Below are 20,961 nucleotides of genomic sequence, written 5' to 3'. Positions count from 1 at the left end.
GTGAAGTATGATGTAGATATGATATGATGCAGAGATCGGAGGAAGATGGCATGTGGTGGCAGAGTCATGTGTATTGAGGTGACAGAGCGCTGCTGTGTGTGTGAGCTTCAGTGCACTCACACAATCTCGAGTTCTCACCAAATGTGATAACATGTTATCTAACATCAGTGTGATGCATCATGTGATGTCGGCCTCTGTGCTACAGTCGGCTGCAGGATGCTGCTCTGTGTGTGTGTTGTGTGTCACACTGGTTGTATTTTTTCAGCTCCCAGTTTCTGCTTGTCTTCTCTCCGGTGTTTTCCTGCTGTCTTCAGGAAGCAGCTTTCAGGACAGTCCGATGGGTTTCCTGGCAGGACAACCCCCCCCCACACACACCACCAAGTTCCTCCTAGGAGACAATGGGAGGTCTCACACAGGGCATGGAGGGATGTGTGTATATAAATGTGTGTGAGGGGGATTTATTGGGGGAGTAGTGGGCTTCCCTTCAGGAAACTGTAGATTTATCCGAGCAGCAGAGAGGCCTGTGTTAAAGGCCTGAATGCCCTCATGAGGATGAAGGCATGAAAGAAATCTTCATCTTCCCTCCACAACAGATTGAATTCTGCATTATAAATTGGGTTCATGCTTTAGATTAACTGGGATGAGAGTTAAAAGACGTGAAAAAGGACATTTGCTTTGAGATTCTGTTCCCTGTTACAGAAAGCTACTGATAAATTCAAGTTAAATCTTGACCTTGGCATCGGAAAACAATCTCAACTTGAGGTTAGGATGTCGACTCTTATCTTTTAGCTTGATTCTGAGTCTGGAATCCTTTTCTTTTTTTTCCAGTTTGATTCTGAATTCATTTCCATCCTCCCTCCGTTATCTGTACTTCTTATCCTCTGAGCAGGGGAGCTAGAGACAATCCCAGCTGACATTGGGCGAGAGGTGGGTTACACTTTCACCAACCTATCTAAGGGCCAACACACACAGAGAACAACCATTCACACACACATTCACACCTATGGTCAAATTAGAGTCTCCATTTAATTTTACCCCAATCTGCATGTTGTTGGACTGTGGAGGAAAGTCAGAGTACTGGGAGAGAACCCGCACAGCTGAGGGGACAACACTCAAACCAGAACCCTCTAGCTGTGAGGTGCTAACCACTGTCCACTCAGTTACATCAGATGAATACAAATGTTACATAGAGCACTTAATATGATTAATGCTGCAGATTCAATTTCTTTTACAACTTCCTTTTCAACACTGTTGTTTCTTTGATTAAATTATATTAAGTTCAATTAATCCGCTTAATTGTAAACACATGTCCTGGTTAGCTGTTAGCTCGCTTTAGCTTCCAGACAGGGACAGACTGAATAAGGTAGAACCCACACACTGTTCAAGTAGTGCCACATGGACTCATATCTCAAAGCCAGAGGCGACTGCTCAGTTCAGTGTTCAGTCTGTTTACTGAGAAAACATGCAATTGTAGCCTCCCCACGGGATCAGACCTGGTCAGACCTCTCTAGTACATTTCCAATTATCAGTGGGAATTATCGTCGATTATCACAGAACAATAAGACACCCAATCAAAGCAAGGAAACATGAGATGTAGCGCAGAGCGACCGTAACAACAACATGCAGTTGTTTGTACACTTGTTTACTGTCTCGATAGCAGATTCCGACCACTCCACAGCTAGCTTGGTTCTTGGAAAATGCTTCAAGTTTATTCAGTATTGGCTCTTCTGCTGATGTCATATGATTAAAAGCAGTAATGGCTTCTAAATGGACCATGATGTAAGAATTAATTTATCCGAAGCATATTACAGTAAATTGTAACAATGTTGAATCCTGTGTAATAATCAATAACTTGTTTAGGGCTGCATCTAACTTTTTAAATTATTGATTAACCTGCTGAGTCTATTTTAAATGAATTGTTTAGTGTTTAACAACACTGGACTTCTTTGGTAGAGATGAAAATGACATACGTGTTCTCATGCACATTTTTCAGTAACAAGGAGCTTCTGTATTCTGTGGTTTCTAAGAAGACTGTTGTGTTTATCCACAGTAATCCAGACATAAATATGTGTCATCAGAATGTTCAAGTCACATTGAAAATCTAGAAATATGTGTCACAGGACAGAAAACAGTCGCATCTAATCAGCCAATGGCCTAAAACAAGTATTGTAGCATTAAAATAAGAAATGTGTCTGAGGAGTAAAACAGGTCCTCAGAAGTTTAATAAGTAAAGTGTGTATGTGCGTGGATCAGAGTGGAGGCCAGTATTGGTGGTTTGTATCTGTCTCTTTGTGTGTGTGTCCAGAATTCTGAATGGGCTTTTTCTCATGTAAAGTGGTCAGAAAGTTGCTGTCAGTGAGAGAGGATGTCGGCTTTCACTCACTCTCCTCCCTTTCTCTCTCCCCCCTCTCTCTGGCTTCCCCTCTCGTGAAAAGGGTGGTGTTGTGGATGAGGTCACGGTTTCAAAACGTGGCCCCAAGCCTCAAACCAGCACAACATTTCCTCTGCCATGAACTGAACTGACTGCAGGACAACTCGGTGTCCTCCTCCACAGTAATAGCTCACGATTGAGTCAGGGTGCTCGTCACATGTTCCCACCGAACCCGAGGAAAAACTGAATCAATAACAAATTGTTCTGAAAATGATATTTCTAGGGGAAACACTTATGGTCACCGAAACGCTGATCCATCTCAGATTGTTATAGAAATAACAGTCCTGAGTCTGCTCTAAGTCAACAGGTCAAGTTAATTAAATCTTACATGACAAAGAAAACATACAATGTTGTGGTTTGAATGTAAAGTGAGCTGCTCTTATGGTTTGCCACTCTGACCACAGTTTGAGTCCGTTTACATTGATGATGTGGGTCTTGGTTTTGTCATTTCTGTTGATAATTATAACGTTGCTCTCACCAACAGGGTGTTTCAACCACAGCAACTATCCCATGGAACCAGGAACCTTTTCAAGGCTCTAAAACTGCGTTTCAACAGGAAACCAGGGACTGAATTAGGTCCTTGTGTTGAGCTCCAGTGCATAGTTCTCTCCAAACTTAAGTGGCAGTGTTTGTTTGGCTGAACGTGACTAATTGGTCAAACGTAGAAACTGTGGATACTTAGTGAGAAAGTGAAAGGGTCACTTGATTCATAAAATAAGGAAGCATTGGATGCAGCTACTGTTGGTTTTAGGGTCAGATGAAGTTATGTTGTTGTCCTCTGGTTAGTTTTTTCATTCAAGAGGTCGTCACAGTACACAGTTGGAGTATTATTTACACATTGTTTCACAAAGCTCAGACACCTCGTGATTGCTGTTCTGCATTACTGTTTTTAGTCATAGATTTGGACATCTACGAGTGTTCAGTCATTCTGCAGAACAACGCAGAGCATCTGTTCACAATAGATCCAGTTACAGTTCACTGAATTAAAGTGGTACGCCCAAAGTGAATCAGCACATTGTCTTTGTATGAACAGGATTTGTTTTGGTGTGTGCGCACATGCATTTAAAGGTCATTTTTGGGGGGCTTGTGTGAGTGTCATGACTCTTGGCACTCAGGTGTGTGTGTGTGTGTATGTGTGTGTGTGTGTGTGTGTGTGTGTGTGTGTGTGTGTGTGTGTGTGTGTGTGCTCAGCTGGTCAGGACTCGGGGTGTAGAGGAGAGAAGGAATGCAGCTTCTCACTGCAGTCTGTAATTTGCTGCCTGTCATCAAATCAGGGAGAAAAACAGCAACACTTGAGCTGAGGGGTTTGTGTGTATATGTGTGTGTATATGTGTGTGTGTGTGTGTGTGCGTGTGTGTGGGTGGGGGTTGGGGTGAAAGGAGAGATGAGAGTCATGTGAGGAGAAATGACAGTCATGTGATGAGACGAGGAAACATGGAAAGACTGATGGAGGAAAAAGAAGTGAGGAGGTGAAGAAAGTAAAGAATGAGAGAAGGATGATGTTTGTGGAGAAAAGGATCAGAGTGAGGAGAGTTTTCAGGTTGTGCTGTTAATTATGAATAATGCTCTACACAATTAAATACCTGTCTTGTACAAATGAATGGTTGTGAGAAGCTGCAGTTCTCTCTGCTGCTCCTCTTGTTTTTAATGAGCTTCTCATGGCGTCTCAATGCTGCTGTAGACAACAGATAAAGTCAGATGGATTATTAGATGCCGTTTTATTGAAATCGATTCTGCAGTTACAATCAGTCTAGATCGGTTAAACCAGAAATCCATCACTGAAAATACAGACTTCCCTCAAAATGGACTCTCATTAACCTGTAAGACCTCTCTGCAAGTGTCTGCCTTGTTTTTTTGTTAGTGCTGTTTACTGAAACATGTCCTGTTTTATCAAAGGGGGTATTTGCAGTCAGAAGACATGCAGACTGGGGTACGGGTACTTGGAGACTCTAAAATGTCAGTAGCTATGAATGTGAGGGTGAGGACTTGTGTGTCTCTGTACGTCAGCCCTGGTGAGCTGTCCAGAGTGCACACAGGAGCTCCAGCTTTCGTGAAACCGAAAAATAATAATGGATGGATTGTTGAACATAAATCTTACCTGTTTGACTGTGAGAGTAGAACTGTGGAAGATACTCGATCGACTGAAACCTCATCTAAGCTTCAGAAACATTTTTACACCAATATATGGTTGTCTACAGCAAACAAGTCTGTTTCAAATATTCATATGAGCACTGATCTGTAAAGTTATAGGTTGTCGATTTCCCATCCTGGATTTGTCCACATTTTCTTCTCACTTTAGTTGATTTGTTGAAGAAGAAAGACTCCACTTGTGTTTGCTGATCTTCTATGAACAGTTTTGCCAAAGTTAAAATGATGCCATCTGAACTCTGGTGAGAATTCTAAAAGTCCCTGAGTGTGTGGTTGTTCCCAAATTTGCAATTTATCTGATCTCATTCTGGAGTGTATCTAAGTAAAACTGTCTTCATCACATGTGCCTGGCTTTCTCTGTAATGATTAATTTGGTGTCACTGTCCCTACTTTGTGAATGAGGTAGTGCTGAAGTAAACAGGCCTGCATGCTGTCATAAATGTTGACGTCTGTTTTGGAGACAGAATTAACATGATGTCACTTGTTAATATTTGACTTTGATTTATAACACTGCTCTACTGGAACTATAGTCACACTTGTGTTTTACTCTGGATAATCTGAATATAACAACATTGAGAATAAAAAAACAAACAATGTAAGAAACAAAGTAGAAGAAACAAATGGAGATTATGAAGTTTATTACAAATTTAAAGAGAAAAAAGTAATCTAGCCTATTGTCTAATTACAGAAAGGGAGATAAAGTTTGAGAAGGGTTAGTTTAATTTAAAAATGTCGTCAAATTATCCAATCAAGCTGGATTACACGTTATTGAAACTGATCAATTAACAAACTACCAGTGAATCACGGGGCTTGTTTATAAGCTCTGGTTAGTTTGGTTTTAAACTGAACTCTTGTCTCTGATTAGGACCAAAGTGAAGCACTGACGCAAAGTCACAGCCCGAAAACCTTGTGTCTGTCTCTGATTGGTTGGGACGCTGCAGCATCATGTTGGCTGTGGTCTGACCTGAGAGAAGCAGCTGACAGAGACACTGAGGAGAAACAGAACAGCGACTGATAAGATACAGACCAGAAACATTGTTTACAGGTGGAGAAGATTCGTTTTTTCCACCCATAATATAATTAGTGCTGATTGGACATCTGTCTGACTGAATGTTTGTGTTCTATTCTTTGACAATAAACTTTCTGTCAGTCTCGGTCTGAACCAACTGATGAACTGTGTGTGTGATGAATGTGCGTGTTCATAGGTTATCAGTCATAAGGGCGACCAGCGTGTTGCAGCAGCATGTGTCAGTGAAGGAATGTGCCTGAGGCTGCAGGAAAACACATCTGTTAGCGTGTATGTGTGTGTTTGAAACAAAATGAATGACTGCATGTATCCCAGGTTATGTGCGTGTGTGGAGGGGGGGGTAGGGTACAGGTTATTTCATCTGAGACTGTATGTTCAGTGTTTTTATTTTACATGTGAGAAACTGAGATCTGCAGCATGAGTAGTTGTATGAAAACTACACAAGATTGTCTTCCTCTGTAAATCCACACACCTGTGACAGTGAAGTTTGTGTCAGTGCAGACGGAGAAGAATTGTCACAGTTTACACAAGTAGTGAATCGGGGGGGGGGTTTCCCCCACTTGCTCCTCCTGTGGGCAGGGGAAGGTCGGTGGTCTTATCCACGGCTCCTCCAGTGGAAAGAATTTAGACACTAAAGCCCAAAACCCCTCTGTGAATGGATGATTCATAGAGAAGTGATTTATGGATGTGACATAAATATGTATTGTATAAATGCAGCATATTTACCATAAATCATTCAACTAGCAATAATCTTTCTACTATAGCTCACGTAAAAACATTTGAAAATCCCAATGACGGTAAGTCAGCTGCAGCGCTTCATAAGGTTAAATCAATGTTGTGTTTTAGAAAAACAATCTAATTTCACTGTTTATCCAATGACATGACTCGATTGAAGAGTTGAGTCCATGAGCACATCGAGGGGTCGTAGTTCATTCAGACACGTTTGTGATAACAGCAAATTTAATTTGTATAGCGCAAAATCACATCTAACTCACTTTGCATAGTAAGGTCATGACAATATGAAATTAAAACAAAAACCTATCAGTCCCTACAATGAGAAAGCACTTGGTTAAAAGGAGAAAAACAACAGAACCAGTGTTTGCGGTGAGAGAAGAGAAACGGGGGGGAGAGGAGAGGTGGGTGGAAAGTCGAGAACAGAGCAGGAGACAAGGATCAGTGGTGCAACTGTTGTATTTAAGCTCTGGCACACTGGTTGTTATATTGACGATAATATTCTTGTAGATGTAATGATGTTATTAATAATAATAATAATAATAAAAGCAGCAATGATGAAAATAATAATAGGACAGAATAATAAAATTGAGACTAAATCGAGCATCACTGACTTCAACTGTTGCACTGTAGTGGTTGCAGTTATTTCACAATGAGCTGTAAGTTATTTCTGTTCCTGCAAAGTAATAATGGCTTAATTAGTGAGAAGATTTCAGTTTCTTATGGCATCAGTTTTGGTGAATACATATTTGGTAATGGTGGTGGAGAGCGCTGTCTGTTGCTCCCAAATGTGTAAACCTGGGTTGAGATCTGGTGACTGAGCGGCGTAACGTGATTTACATCAATTTCATACTCAAACCTTATGTTTCTCAACTTATTTATTTGTGTTCCCCTAATATTTCCCTCACTGTGATATCTGCTCTGGTACAACGAGCTGAGTGTCTGTCTCTCTCTCTTCCAGGGCTGTGTGGAGCAGTGAGGAGGGAACCAGCCTGAACTCCAGCTGCATGAATCATTCCCTGAGCGGCTGAGAGGTGCGCTCCGCTTCAACACAACACTGCTTGGCTTTAAAACATCACATGTGCAATAAGCTTTAACATCTGTAACATTTTTACTCTCATCTGTCCTAATATTGTGTGATCTCCAAACTGCTTGTAATTGTTTGACTTCAATTCATTTTTACCTTGTAAATCACCTTGTATCTGTGTTTTAAAAGGTGCTTTATACTTAAAGATTCATATTATTACCTTTGACATGATATGGTAAATGAGTAAACTTCAGTTCCAGTCTCAGGCAGATTTTTTTTTACAATTGATTCGGTGTAAATCTAAATTTTACTTGTTAATGTGCAGCATTATCCGAGTTCATAACTTCTTCCATGTGTTTTATTTTTCTGCATTTTTCACGTGTCTAAATAAATGGACATTATGCCTGGAGGGAATAATTGATTTCCCAGTGAAGCAGTATTAATGCCAGTGGTCTTGTGGTGAGGAGATTCCTGTGGTTTCTCAGTAGAGCTGGACAGTGTAACGCTCTTGTTAATGGAGCAGCATCCGTTTGAAGGTTTTTGGAAAATGTTCAGCTTTGTTGTTGACTTTGTTCTGAGGTATTTCCCATGACTGCTATCTTCACTTAACACACTCTACACACACACGCACGCACGCACGCATACACTTAAGGCAGGTATTTTAAGTCTTAGTGCCACATGTAGAGACTCTCACGGGACATTTTTGAAAAAAGATTTTTGACTTCCACGATGAAGACCCTCCGAATGCTCCAGCAAACACACACACACACACACACACACACACACACACACACACACACACACACACACACACACACACAGAGGTATGAATGATGTCAGCCTCGACGTCCTTCAACACCACTGAAGAGGAAAGGCAAACAAGCGATCCATTTGACAAAACCTCTTTATCTCTGAAAGAAGGGAATTCACCTTCCTTTGAACTGAGTCACAGGTTGTTGCGAGTGCTAACAAGCAACAAGAAAACACATAAACTTCTTCAGGCCTTTTCTGCACTTTGTTGTCAATTTACTACTTCTATTAAGATGCATCTGTGTGAGTATGGAGCCACTTTAGAAGATGTGCTGGATTTGTTATTTGTTGTGCAAAGCTGTCTCCCATTAACAAAATATGTTGATGTAGAGCACATGAGGTTGATTCTTGTAGAAAAATCTACGACGGAGAATCCAAACACGCACCTTTGACTTTGAGGAGACAAATGAAACTAATGTGTAATGTTTTAGAAATGACATAATTTTACTTCCTTTTTGGTTCAGGTACCTTCATGAAAAATGAATTTCTGTTCCTGTGTTTCATTCAGCCAGGTGTTGATTTGAAGCTGTGTGTGCTGAAAGGTCTCAGTTCTGAAAAATGACTCAGTCAGTGCAAGTTAACCCGAAGCTGCCTGGTAAGAAACTGCCTACAGATGTCTTTATTTTTGTATCTCCACTATTGGTTCATTTGTTTTGTTAACTTGCATGTGTAAATGTGTTTGTGATATTCCACTGAATGACATTTGGTGACAATAATGCACAAAGAAAATAAGCAATTTGCCGAACAAAAGTGGATGAGGAAGTAGAAAACATTGAAATAAACAAGATAGTTTTTTAAATTGGCAAAATGGGCATTCTTTGTTTATATTTACGAGGAAATGGGGCATCTTTGAATGCCATGCATGTATTGATGTTCCTGAGAAACTTGTCTGTTGCCCTCCAGATCTGCGCTCTCCATTCATCTACTCCAATCAGGAGGAGGCTGACCAGTCAGGCTCCTACTCCGTTCAGACTCCGTATGGTTTCCAGCTGGATCTGGATTTCCTAAAATATGTAGAAGAAATAGAGAGTGGGCACAATCTCCGTCGGGGACCTGTCAGCTCCCGCCGATTGGGTAGAGGGATCAAACTCTCCCAGAGGAGCACAGGTGTGGGCGGGCGCACTAGTGGCTGGACATCCACAGAGTCTCTAGCTTCCCCTGCCAGTGAAGATGGCAGAGCTCCTCCACCGCCACCACCACGCAACCGCCTTGGGTCAGCACCCTGTGAAGGACTCTCTCTTTCCCCTGTGACCCTCCTCACAGTCCCTCCACTGTCTGCTGGAGCCAAAGTGCCACCCCCTCCACCGCAGCGAAACCCTAGAGTTGAGCGGACTCTCCTTGAAACCAGCCGGCGGCTACAGCAGGAACAAACCCACCAGCATCAAAATGGCGGACGATTCCAGCTTGCAGATCCTCCCAAACAGCTCTTACCCTCCTCATCCACTCAGCCTCTGCAGAGTAACTGGGTTAAACCCAGTCCTCAGACCTCAGGGCGCAGCACCCCTGCTACTGGCACCGCAATGACTCCGATCCCTCCCAGCCAGCTGCAGACAGTTAGAGAGCAGATGGCTACGGCCTTGAAGCAGCTAAAGGAGATGGAAGAAAGGGTAAAGGGTGTTCCTGCACTTGAGAGAGAGGTGGCCAAGCTTCGTGCAGAGAAGGAAATGCTCCTGTTAGCCCTGGAAGACAAGAAAGTAGCCATGGAGGTGGCCCAGCAGAAGCAACAGTCCACAGAGTCTTCTACCCAAACAACAGAGACCCTTCAAAGCCAAAGTGATCACCATGTCCACGGTCAACAAACTTCTCCAACCTCACCTGGCCACACCGGCCTTGGTAAATCTGGCGAGCTGAAAAGGTTGACAGAGAAGTTTGAGGGGAAGGAAGAGAAAACTCCAGAGCTCTCATCAAAAGTTTTAGTAAAAGCTCCACAGAAAGTTTCAGCTGTTGAGAAGAAGTCTGTGGCTGCTGGGGGCGACATGCCAATGGACTCTGTTGTTTTCTACTACTGCCAGGGTGTGAAAGATGCCTCTGTAAACACCAAGGTGAATGTTTGTGAGAAATGTACAGAAACAGAGGCCCCTCTGGTTCATGAGGAGGGGGTACAGACCAAGGTGGAGACAGAAGATGCTGAGGTTTGGGTCATGGAGTCACTACTTGGACTGAGCAGCGAGGCGCAGCGGGAGATTGATACCTTACAAGACACCATTAAATTTCAGCAGGAGACCATTGTGGCTCTAGAGGACCAGTTGAGTGTGGTTGACAATGACCTAGGGATGCTTAGAGCCAAGATGGAAGAGAAAACCACTAAAGTCATGTTTGAGAAAGGGGTTCTTGCCAAACCAGACATGATGAATGTCCAGACAGAGACAGTGACTTCTGAGTTTAAGCATGTTGCAGTTTTATGCTGTCCAGAGGTGACTGATGCATGTGTAGGGGAGATTCTGACAGCTGTTCAGACTGAGCAGGGCACCCAGACGGATGCTTTACAGAAACCAGCAGAACCAGCTCCTGTTGCACTGGTCAGCACTGGGTGTCAATGGGAGAAATTGTTCGAGGGAAAGACTGAGGAGCAAAAAGTTACAGTACCAAAGAGGAGACAGTTGACCATCGCAGAGTACAAGGTTTGTCCAGAGGAAGAGGTTGTCAGCACAGCTGAGAAACAAGAGGATGACCAAGGACAGAAAACTGAAGCTGGCAACACCAAGACAGGTTAGAACTACAGGATATTCTGGGTTTCTTTTCTTGGGTTAGACTTACGACATCATTAGAGGCTGCTTTAAATATTTTGCTTTCCTTAGTATATGTCAAAGGTTGATCACTGTAAAAACTCAACAATCCATTATAAGTAACAGCATTCAATGCAACATGACAGAACTATTTCATGTTTTGTAACAAGTGGAGAATAATGGAACCCTGGAAAATCGTATAAAGTACAATTAAAGATTACAAAATAATGTACTTAATTAAAAAGCAAAAGTACCCATCAGATTTAAATCGAGAAACATTGTTTATTGAGTACTTTTGTGTGAGGTATCCGTCTCTGGTGTACTTTGTTTGAACTATTGTTTGACCATTGTGCTTCCAACTTGACAATAGGTATGCTGAAATCGATCATGAAGAGGAAGGATGGGAGTAACTCAGGCGAAAATCGCACCACTGGCAAGAAGAGCCTGCAATTTGTTGGTATTCTAAATGGAGGGTGGGTAACATGAAACCTAATTTTTATTTTTACCACAGTAAAAATAAAATAAGGGCAGCAGAATGTCTAAAGGTTTGGAATAACACTGCACACGCATCAGGTCACAGGTTTGAGAAATAAGATATAAAAACTCACCAACTGCAGTGTTGCTTTTGAAGAGAGAGACAACCAAGTCAAATGTGAAGCACATAAGTTGGGAATCGATGCTCTTTGTTACAGCAAATATTTGTGCCTCTCAGGTATGAGTCAACATCCAGTGAAGAGGAAGAGGGGGGGGGAGAAGACGAGGAGGAGGAGGAGGAAGATGGGAGTTCTTCTGGAGAAAGTGGTGAAGGGGAGTGCTTGGACAGTACAGAGGAGGATGAGGCTGCTCTTGAGGAAGAAACATCTGAGGAGGAGAGAAATGTCAACCTGGATGAGAGTGACACAGATGAGGAAACTCTGAGAGCTGAAAGTTATTCATCTGATGCTGTGAAAGAGAAGTAGGTTGTTATTATGGGGAAATTAATATATTTTTTTAGTTGCGATGTTGATTAATGCAGTTTTAGTTTCCTGTAAATTACAGAGAGTTGGCTGGCAAAGTTTACAATTGCAATGCAAAGAAACAGAATCTATGTGCAGAAAGTGAGTGAGGTTTTTTTGTGTTCAAACGTCATTCATTTGCTGTTTTGTTGCAGGTTTGAGCTGAGCTCAAAAATGCGTGAAGCTTGCCTCATTTTAAAGAATCACCTGAACGATGACATTAAAACACTGAAGAGTAAGGAAGTGGTGCGTCCCTGCATGCTTCTTCAAATCATTTTATCACAGAGTTTCACTTGAAACTTCACCACTGTAATAATGCAAAGTAAATTATAGTTATTTAATATTTGATGAAGGCTGTGTGACCATATCTTATTGTTTGAGGATATTGTGAAGTCCCATCAAAGATAAATAATGAACTAACATGTAGAAATTTAAGATAAAAGCTTAGGAACTGAATCATTGTTGAACAGTCAGCAATTGTTATCTACAAATGATAAAATCTGAATGAGAAACTAGCATAAATAAGCTGCAATAGAAATTCTAACAGCAGCACTTCCTTTCAGAATGCAGTTTTTTTGGGGTATTCACAATGCATTCTTAATAATGCGACTCTCGACCCTCACCCTCAGCTCTCCAGCACCCACACTGTGCAGCTCGAGTGGTTCCGCATGTCTAGTGCCAAGATGGCTCAGCCTTCACGGGTTTCAGACTACCTGATGGCGTTCTCTGAAGTGTCGTCGGCTCTGCTGCAACACGTAGTCAACATGACTGATGGCAATGGCAACACAGCTCTTCACTACAGTGTCTCCCACTCCAACTTTGGTGTGGTTGGACTGCTGCTGGACACAGGTTAGTGATTAAAAAGAACGATAGCTTACAGACTACAATGATTGTGCTAATGTGTGCTAATGTTGAAGAGGAGCCGTTAATTTACTTGAGGTTGTTGTTATGTGTATTTCTGTTTGTTTAACACTTACTGAAATAGAAAAAGGGCAGATGCTAGTTTAAGGCACTACAGCTAACTTCTCTAGCCTAAGCTGGTCCATTTATATGCCTAAACACAGAGTAGTAAAGTCAATTCCCCACAGGTGTGTGCTGTGTGGATAAGCAGAACAAGGCGGGCTACACGGCCATCATGCTGGCTGCTCTCTCTACTGTGAAGGAAGAGGACGATATGGCTGTGGTCAAGAAGCTCTTCAGTCAGGGCAATGTCAACGCCAAGGCCAGCCAGGCAAGTCACCATCACTTCATCACAGTTATGAGCCCTTAACCTGGACACAGCACAACAATGTGTTGAGGTCACAGTTATTTTACTGCAGTCATTCCTCTCATAAACGTGTCTTTACCAATATGTTTTCAGTTTAAAGCGAAAATGAGCTCCGTCAATGAATGTTTTTGGCTCTGTATCCGTGAAAATACCAATCCATACTTACACATCTGAAAATACACATCAAGTGCCCATTCAGCTATGTGAATGCTGATTTACACAGAAAGCAGATCTTCTACTCTGCAGTTGGTTGCTTTTGTTCAGGAAATACTGTAAACAATTAACAACAATGGTGAAAAGTAAGAGCAGGGATTTTGTCCTCTTTACAATGTTTTATCTTTACCGCTGTTAGTTAAATCATGATGAGAATCAATTAGGAAGCGAATGTAGGTCCTCTTTTCCAAACGTCTTTTACCCTTCCATACTATAATGCAGATTCTTTCTTTTTTGTGGCTAGAACTGTTACTAAATTGTGTCCAACAAAGTGCACAAAGAACTTTTGTGAATCTGTAGTCACCTCCATCAGCCAGAGGCATGGAGTCTGTCCTCACACAGGTTTTTTTAATCAGTTGAGTCCTACTTGGACACAAATTCTTTCATTAAACCAAACATAGGATTTACACGTTATAGTCAAAACAAAAAATCTGGAAATTCAAACTAATTATTTATCTTTTACGAGCATGAAATTGTTAAATTGTTTTTTTTGTTTTATTCCTTTGGTAAATATACTATTGTTTTTTCACCTTTTGTTGTTTCAATGATAGAGCTGTTTTGAGAGAAGGGAAAAAATTAGAATAATGTCCCGATTTGTTCCATATTTATTTTAGTGAATAGGTGTTACAAGCATTTCCTGTGACCTAATTAATGACTGTTGAGACTTGAGAAATGATTGAATATATATCAAATTTAATTAGAGAAGTAGAAAGCCTGGCATGAGACAGAAGTCATTCCTGAGAATCTGTTGACTTTTCTGTTGTATCTCTGGTTGATCTAATCTGGTTGTGTAGTGTATGTGTTTGGACATGGTCGCCTGACAGGCCCACACGCTGCCAAGTCATAAGACTCTGTGGCTAAATTTATAGCATCACTGGCTATAAATCAAATTTTTGGCACTGGTTATTGTTGCTGTGGGGAACAAAACCCAAGACATGCAATGTAGAGACAGGAATTTATGATGTACTATTTTCTGCTGAGATGTGTTCTGGGATTTGCAAAACATACTTTTTTTTGTGATTTAATTTTGAATTTCAAGCAAATGAGGAAAATAAACCTGAGAGACACTTGTGATTATACCAAGTAGAGGACTGAATGCACATGGTGCAATGGATTTGCAAAAATATAAATCAAGGTAGTGCTGAAAAAGCAAAAAGATGTATGCTGAGCAAACTGCCCATCAAAGGAAAAGTCAACATTTCCTCAGTGGACAGTAAAACCGTAGGACCTCTGACAATAGTTTTTTGTTTGTTTGGTTAGCTATATATATATATATATATATATATATATATATATATATACCAAAGATATACATGACTTTTTCCCAAAGCTTAATGGATGATCTAACCAGTCTGACAGCATTTGAAAAATATGTCTTGAGAAGAAATATCTTCTATACCTTTGCAGGCAGGCCAGACAGCATTGATGCTAGCTGTTAGCCATGGACGTCAGGAGATGGTGCGGGCACTGCTCAAGTGTGGCGCCGATGTCAACGTGCAGGACGACGAGGGGTCCACAGCACTGATGTGTGCCAGCGAACATGGCCGAGCCGAGATTGTCAAACTGCTCCTGGAACAGCCTGGCTGTGACATATCCATTGTGGATAATGTAAGATGTTTACATTTAAGCTTTTTAGCTTATGTAGTCATTGAAACTGAGTGACCTACTCTGAGTTTGACGATGCTCAACCTCTGCTGAAAACATCGGAGCGTTTTCTTGTCTGGGATTCAGCTTAATCTGTGCTCAGGAAATGGCTTCTCATGGGAAAGTGGTCAATGCACTTTCCTCTCCTTGTCACTTCTTTCTCTCTTTCTTAAGAAAAACTGAGTTTTTCCACAATTAACAAGATAAGTTTAAGAGCCACAATCAGATTAGTTTCAGTTTTCAAATCAGTACTGTTTACAGGAAACACAATCACTGGTCTCTGTACAAGCCCCGGGGGGTGAATTAGAAAGCCGCAGCGCCACTGTTCACAGCCACAGACTCACAAATTTGAGACACAATGCCCTGCATCAACATACCTTACCACACAGTGCATTTTAGACTTCAAAAGATCAAGGCTGCAGGAGATTTGTCATTCGTGTCATGTAGAACCAACACTCAGTTTTCAGTTTATTAGGCACACATAGCTAAGATCAGTGAAGTGTACTACAAAAGTCCTACAATAAATACATGAATTTATTCAATATTTGTTTAAACACCATGTCCAGCCCATTCAAATCAGTGAGGGTAGGTTCAACAACAGATGCACCTTTTTGTATAATGCACCACAAAGAAACAGAATCCACAAACCACAAACATTTGCGAACAATAAGGAAAAAGTCTTACCCTGGAACAAAACATGTCTGATTGTGACATTTTTCCTGTATTTGATCACTAATCTGCACAGCTGAGTATTTGAAAGTGATTTCACAGTGGATTGGTCTGAATGCTCGAAGAAGGAGCAGACAGACGGACATATTTGTTGAGTTGAGTTTGTTAAGCTGTCCCAGAATGAGTTAGCCATTTGACGCAGGCAGCTCCTGGATTGTGTTTCAGTGCAACACAGCTGGACTGAGTGGTGGACCCGAAGGAGGGGGGTGGGAAATATTTGGAAAAGCCCCCACCTCCTGTCCTCCTGAAACAAAGAAAAGCATGACTAACCATGACTGTAAAGCACAGGGTAGACATACACTCAGCTGCAAGTTTATTATTATTACAGTCTCATACAATCCTGCATTAAATCTAATGTTTGTGGAGGTCGTAAAGTTCATTACTGCCACAGTGGAGGTTACGTCTTGACCCACTTCTGTTTGTTTCCATCAGGATTACGCAAAAACTACTAAACCTATTTGCATCCCACTTGGCAGAGAGATGGGGCCTGGGCCAGGAAAAAACACATAAACCTTCTGTCCAGATGTGGTTAATGATGCCCACAAAGTTGAATAAACACCTCTCCAAAAAAAAAAGAACAATATAACCTTCATTGTTACTAAGTGTTAGAAGAAAGGAACAATTCCAATCCTGCATCTTTATAATGAATTTTCTAACCTGATCTGTGAAGGCACACACAACATGTCCTATGTCATGTTCAAAATGAAATTATTATTTTAATTAATGCAGCACTGTCTGATGAGGTCTAGAGATAAACCTAAATGCTCAGTGAGAGTGCTCCACTTGTCCAGCTGTGGCAGTGTAACAGGGACATGTGGATGACAAAAACATGTGCAGATGAGATTCGTTTGGAAGCATTATGATTTCCCAGTTTTAACTTGCAGCTGCACTGGTCAAAGGGTGGGACAGTTGGAACCTGTTAACTGACTGGGTGATGTCATTACTTTAATCAATTTTTTCTTCCTGTGGGATCAATCATGAGATTTTTAAAAATCTGATCAAGATATAAAAAATAAACACATTATTTTTGTAAGGTTCATTTTGACCAAGACATTTACTGCACAAAAAAATTGACTTGAGGAAAATGAAAACTGGTAAATTCTGCAGGTATTGTTTGTTCCCTACTGTGATGACAACATTAAACCATGACCAAATCGAGTAATGTACCAAATGACAGATGGCTGCACTATGGCGACTGCCATGGTCAGAGGGAATTTTTTTAAATTTCAAAATATCAAAGTTAACTTGGATTCAAGGATGAACTTATTAGATTTGGTGGTTAAAGGACTTTACAAAACATGTTTTATGAAACAAGCTTTCGATAACATCTAGTCAGAAACAGGATCAATGAACTGACTTTCTGCCCTCCCTCTCTCTTTCCTCTGCTGACTACAGGATGGCAGCAACGCTCTGTCCATCGCACTGGAGGCGTCTCACAATGACACGGCTGTACTGCTCTACGCCCATATGAACTATGCCAAGACCCAGCCTGCTGTGGTGAGTCCACCCTCCCACCCACCTCCTCCTCTGTGAAGATGTGCCCACAGAGACACAAGAATTTCATTTAGGAAACCAGGGAGTAGAGACTGTAGTGGATTGATTGAGTTGATGAAAATCGACACACGACACAAAAGGAAACATGTAAAGAAAACATACTAAGGGGTGGTCACCTTTAGTCGGTGCAGCTCATATTCACAACATAACTGTACAGTGAGCAAAGTCTCTTGTATGAAAAGTGGCTGGGGTCAGTTCCTTGGCAGCTCTCACAGCGTTAGTTTGGGTGTGGGCAGCATTGACGGAAGGTGCACTGCTGCCCCCTTCAGGTGACACCAAGCACCTGGCAGAGCCAGATTCCCAACTATTGCTTTTGATTTTAACTTGAAAACCCTGGTATGTTTCCAATAATGTGACCAAAGCCTGAACATTATGAGCTCTGTAAAGATAGATGTTATGATAGTGTGAATTCACTTGCTGAATAATAATAAAATCCACCCTGTCCCTCACATTGTGTCTTTCAGGGGAGTCCAAAGGCTCAACAACGGAGCCCCACCACTCCTCAAAAGCCCTGGCCTGCATACTGAACTGATCATAGCCTCGGGCTGAGGTGGAAACTGGATATGAGCTGAGAAAAGCTCCACTGGAAATTACTTAAATATATATGTATTTATATTTTGCCATATGCCCTGCATTTATAATTATTGTTAATATGAGAAAATTATTTTTCCATAAACGTTTTGAATGGTTATATTATATACTTGACTAATATGAGCTCCTAGCATGTCTAAATGACGTCTCCAGCGCTTGTTTTTGCTGTGACAGGAGCTGAGGCCTTACATTTATTATTTGCACTTCACAAATGTTTAACTGTTGAGGGCAACAAAAAACAGCAACATTTTCCATGCAAGCCCACACTCGGACACAATACGCATCACAATACGACATTATCTAATAGTGAAGCCAAGTGTGTATGTATGAAGTAACTTCCTGAATTGGTTTCTTTAACATAACTAATTTTATACTTTACAGCATATATGGTGTGTGTTATGGACATCAAATGACACAACACAGCTGGTGTGTGTTATCCTCTTGTCTACACTTTCTGCCCTGCCGTGGATGACTGACAAGTGAACCTGTTCACCTTCATAGTCTGCACTAACTGTCCATGTTCATATAAATACAGTATATATCAAATAAACATACGTATTTACATAAAAGCTGATTTGTGTTTTTCTGAATTACAAACACTTCTTTAAACTATGTGAAGGTGGATTCACTGAGTTCCAGAATTGTGTACAATGGGCACAGCATTCCAACGATGAAGTACAAGTTTATCAAGGTATCTCAGTGGACAATAACAGGGAGGCTGTCCACCAGATACAGCTCAGTCTAAACTGGGTGATGGAGCAGGACAATTAAAAAATGTAAAGCTAGGACAGAATTGAAATAAACAAAATGAGCCTTTTCCACCAGACATTGTGAGAATATGGTTGACCTGAAGCAGTTCTATTGGACAAATGGACAAAAAAAACCCTCCTGAACATTGTGCAAGTCTGAGTAAGTAGATTTAGCTATAACCAGCTGTGAGTATTATCATCACTATCATCAAACAACAGACGCCTTGCCAAGGAGAAGCAGTTCCACTTCCAGCTATCACAAGGTTAATGTGATTAATGTGTTCAGTAACTTAGTGTGGCCCACAAAGGTTGTTATAAAATAGAGAGAGAGGGAGATAAGATTTCCCACCACTGCTGTAGAATAATCAAAATAATAAACCATTTAGTGTATTGATCATTAGTAAACGTGGTTATTGTTCTAACTGATGTGCTGGTTTCTTTATGATAAATTGAGATCAGACAAAGTAGTAGATACCAGTATTCTTGTAAAGCACAAGACAGTCAGCTGGGTGAGGTTTGATCATGTGCTGAATAGATTGATCTGTTGATTATTTCAAAAAAAGTGTTTTCAGATATAACTATTATAATTTCTGCTTACTTGCTGTTTCAGTCAAGAAATTATCTGTTATGGCAATAACATGGTTTTGTTTAAAGTAGTTTCAACATGTGTTTCTAAAATCTTTATTTTAATTTTGTCAAAGTAAATACAGGGTTTTAGGGTTATGAATAGCAACCAAGACACCAAGACACAACGTCTTTGACCTTATGTCGTCCACAAGACTTATTAGATGATTTACATAAGCTCAAAGGCACTACAAACCTTTTTTCTTTTACTGAGGCAAACAAAGGGACAGAAGTTAATCAAGCCTCACACAGTCAACAAGATTCTATCAAAAACTCTGTAACACTGACTGCACCAAGCCATGATGCCGATGTGTGGAGCCCTTGGGCCAAGACACAGGGGTCTTGTCATGCAGCAGAAATTGATAATAATTGATTCTATTACATCAAACACCACAGAGCAGCATTTGACTGATCCTGTGATTTCACTTCAAATACCTATAATTGCAAGACACTAATTGGAGTTCACAGAGGATTTCACGCATTCATTCCAAAATACAATATATGCCAGGCCACCTTTTGTTAAATTTTTTGTAAATAAAAGACTCCACAGTACCTCATGATGGTCTATATCAGTCAAGTCAAAACTGCCAAATGTTTACTTATCTGGTCTTGACCTAGAATAGAGGAAATAATAAGAATGGGAATAGAGTAAGAATTGTAATTCTAGGAATAAAATGGAGGGCACTGAATAGATTATGAGCCAAACTTCATTTATCACACAACAAAATAACAATGTTTTAAAGTCAATAGAACATTAAGTGTTCTAAATGATATCACAAAGCTATAATGGAGTGAATTATTATGTATGCTGATGGACTACATTTGTTCCTACTCAGCTTTCTGGGCTTAAGATTTTGAATCGTCTACTTTCAAAGTTACACTGAAAAGAAAATTAGAGAGAATGATGCTTACTGCCAAAACATCTGACATTACATTGAGCTAATATTAGGGCTGGGTATTATCTAAAATCCATTTTACAGTTGAACATAAAATCACAGGTTAAGACACAGATTTGATAAATCTTGTATGGTTTCTGTTACGAAATCTGCGGGATGTTTTAAAAATGTATAAGGTGACACAAGCGTGTGTAATAGTATCTGAATCATACTCTGGTCTAATGTTTGATTTGTGAATGTTTTTCCTAATAAAATGTTTTTTATTTAATAGCACAGACATCAATTATATAAAACGGCTCACTCTTTAATAATAATCGTCAGTCAATCCCAGCTGACATTGGGTAAGAGGCGGAATACATCCTGGTCAGGTCATCAGCAAATCACAAGGCCAAAATACTATTATACTACAATACTATTTAAACCCAATTTAGAGTCTCCAACTAACCTCAATCTGTATGTCTTAGGACTGTGAGATAGAAACAGACTTGTTGCATATAATGTAATAATGACCACAATGCAAGTAACTACACACACAAATTACTGATTACTTCAGGATATAGCAATCACGTCATCAGTGATCTTCTCAGAAATATGAGAGGGTACTTTGTAAAACAACAACTTCTGTTGTGGCTTCATAAATATTATGAAGGATAATTGTCCAACATAATGTGGAAATGCTCAAAAAGATCCGAGTAAGCTTCTTCAACTCACAGCATGAAAATACTAGGTATTTAAAATCACTTTTGACTATCACAGGATCAGTCAAATGCTGCTTCACGGATTTTGATGCAACAGGCT

The 20,961-nt window shown here is 40.6% G+C and overlaps 1 protein-coding gene across 2 annotated transcripts in view; it reads left to right on the top strand.

The window, feature by feature from the left end:
* kank3 (KN motif and ankyrin repeat domains 3) overlaps positions 1-18,463 on the top strand; it is a 29,476-nt gene extending 11,013 nt beyond the window's left edge. The window contains exons 2-12 of one of the 2 annotated variants that reach the window (XM_069521769.1): positions 7,300-7,372; positions 8,684-8,770; positions 9,079-10,884; positions 11,272-11,374; positions 11,614-11,856; positions 12,052-12,142; positions 12,526-12,745; positions 12,985-13,131; positions 14,788-14,984; positions 17,145-17,246; positions 17,768-18,463. In XM_069521769.1, coding sequence (XP_069377870.1) covers positions 8,734-8,770; positions 9,079-10,884; positions 11,272-11,374; positions 11,614-11,856; positions 12,052-12,142; positions 12,526-12,745; positions 12,985-13,131; positions 14,788-14,984; positions 17,145-17,246; positions 17,768-17,830 — 3,009 coding nt within the window. In that variant the 5' untranslated portion in view covers positions 7,300-7,372; positions 8,684-8,733 and the 3' untranslated portion in view covers positions 17,831-18,463. The remainder of the gene's footprint in view (positions 1-7,299; positions 7,373-8,683; positions 8,771-9,078; positions 10,885-11,271; positions 11,375-11,613; positions 11,857-12,051; positions 12,143-12,525; positions 12,746-12,984; positions 13,132-14,787; positions 14,985-17,144; positions 17,247-17,767) is intronic. The other variant, XM_069521770.1, reaches the window with a different exon arrangement.
* The last annotated feature ends 2,498 nt before the right edge of the window (positions 18,464-20,961 follow it).

The sequence above is a fragment of the Paralichthys olivaceus genome, chromosome 3 (genome assembly GCF_024713975.1).
Source record: "Paralichthys olivaceus isolate ysfri-2021 chromosome 3, ASM2471397v2, whole genome shotgun sequence".
NCBI classification, from domain to species: Eukaryota; Metazoa; Chordata; class Actinopteri; order Pleuronectiformes; family Paralichthyidae; genus Paralichthys; species Paralichthys olivaceus.
The sequence above is the reverse complement of the archived record's forward strand: the minus strand, read 5'-3'. Positions and strand labels throughout refer to the sequence as shown.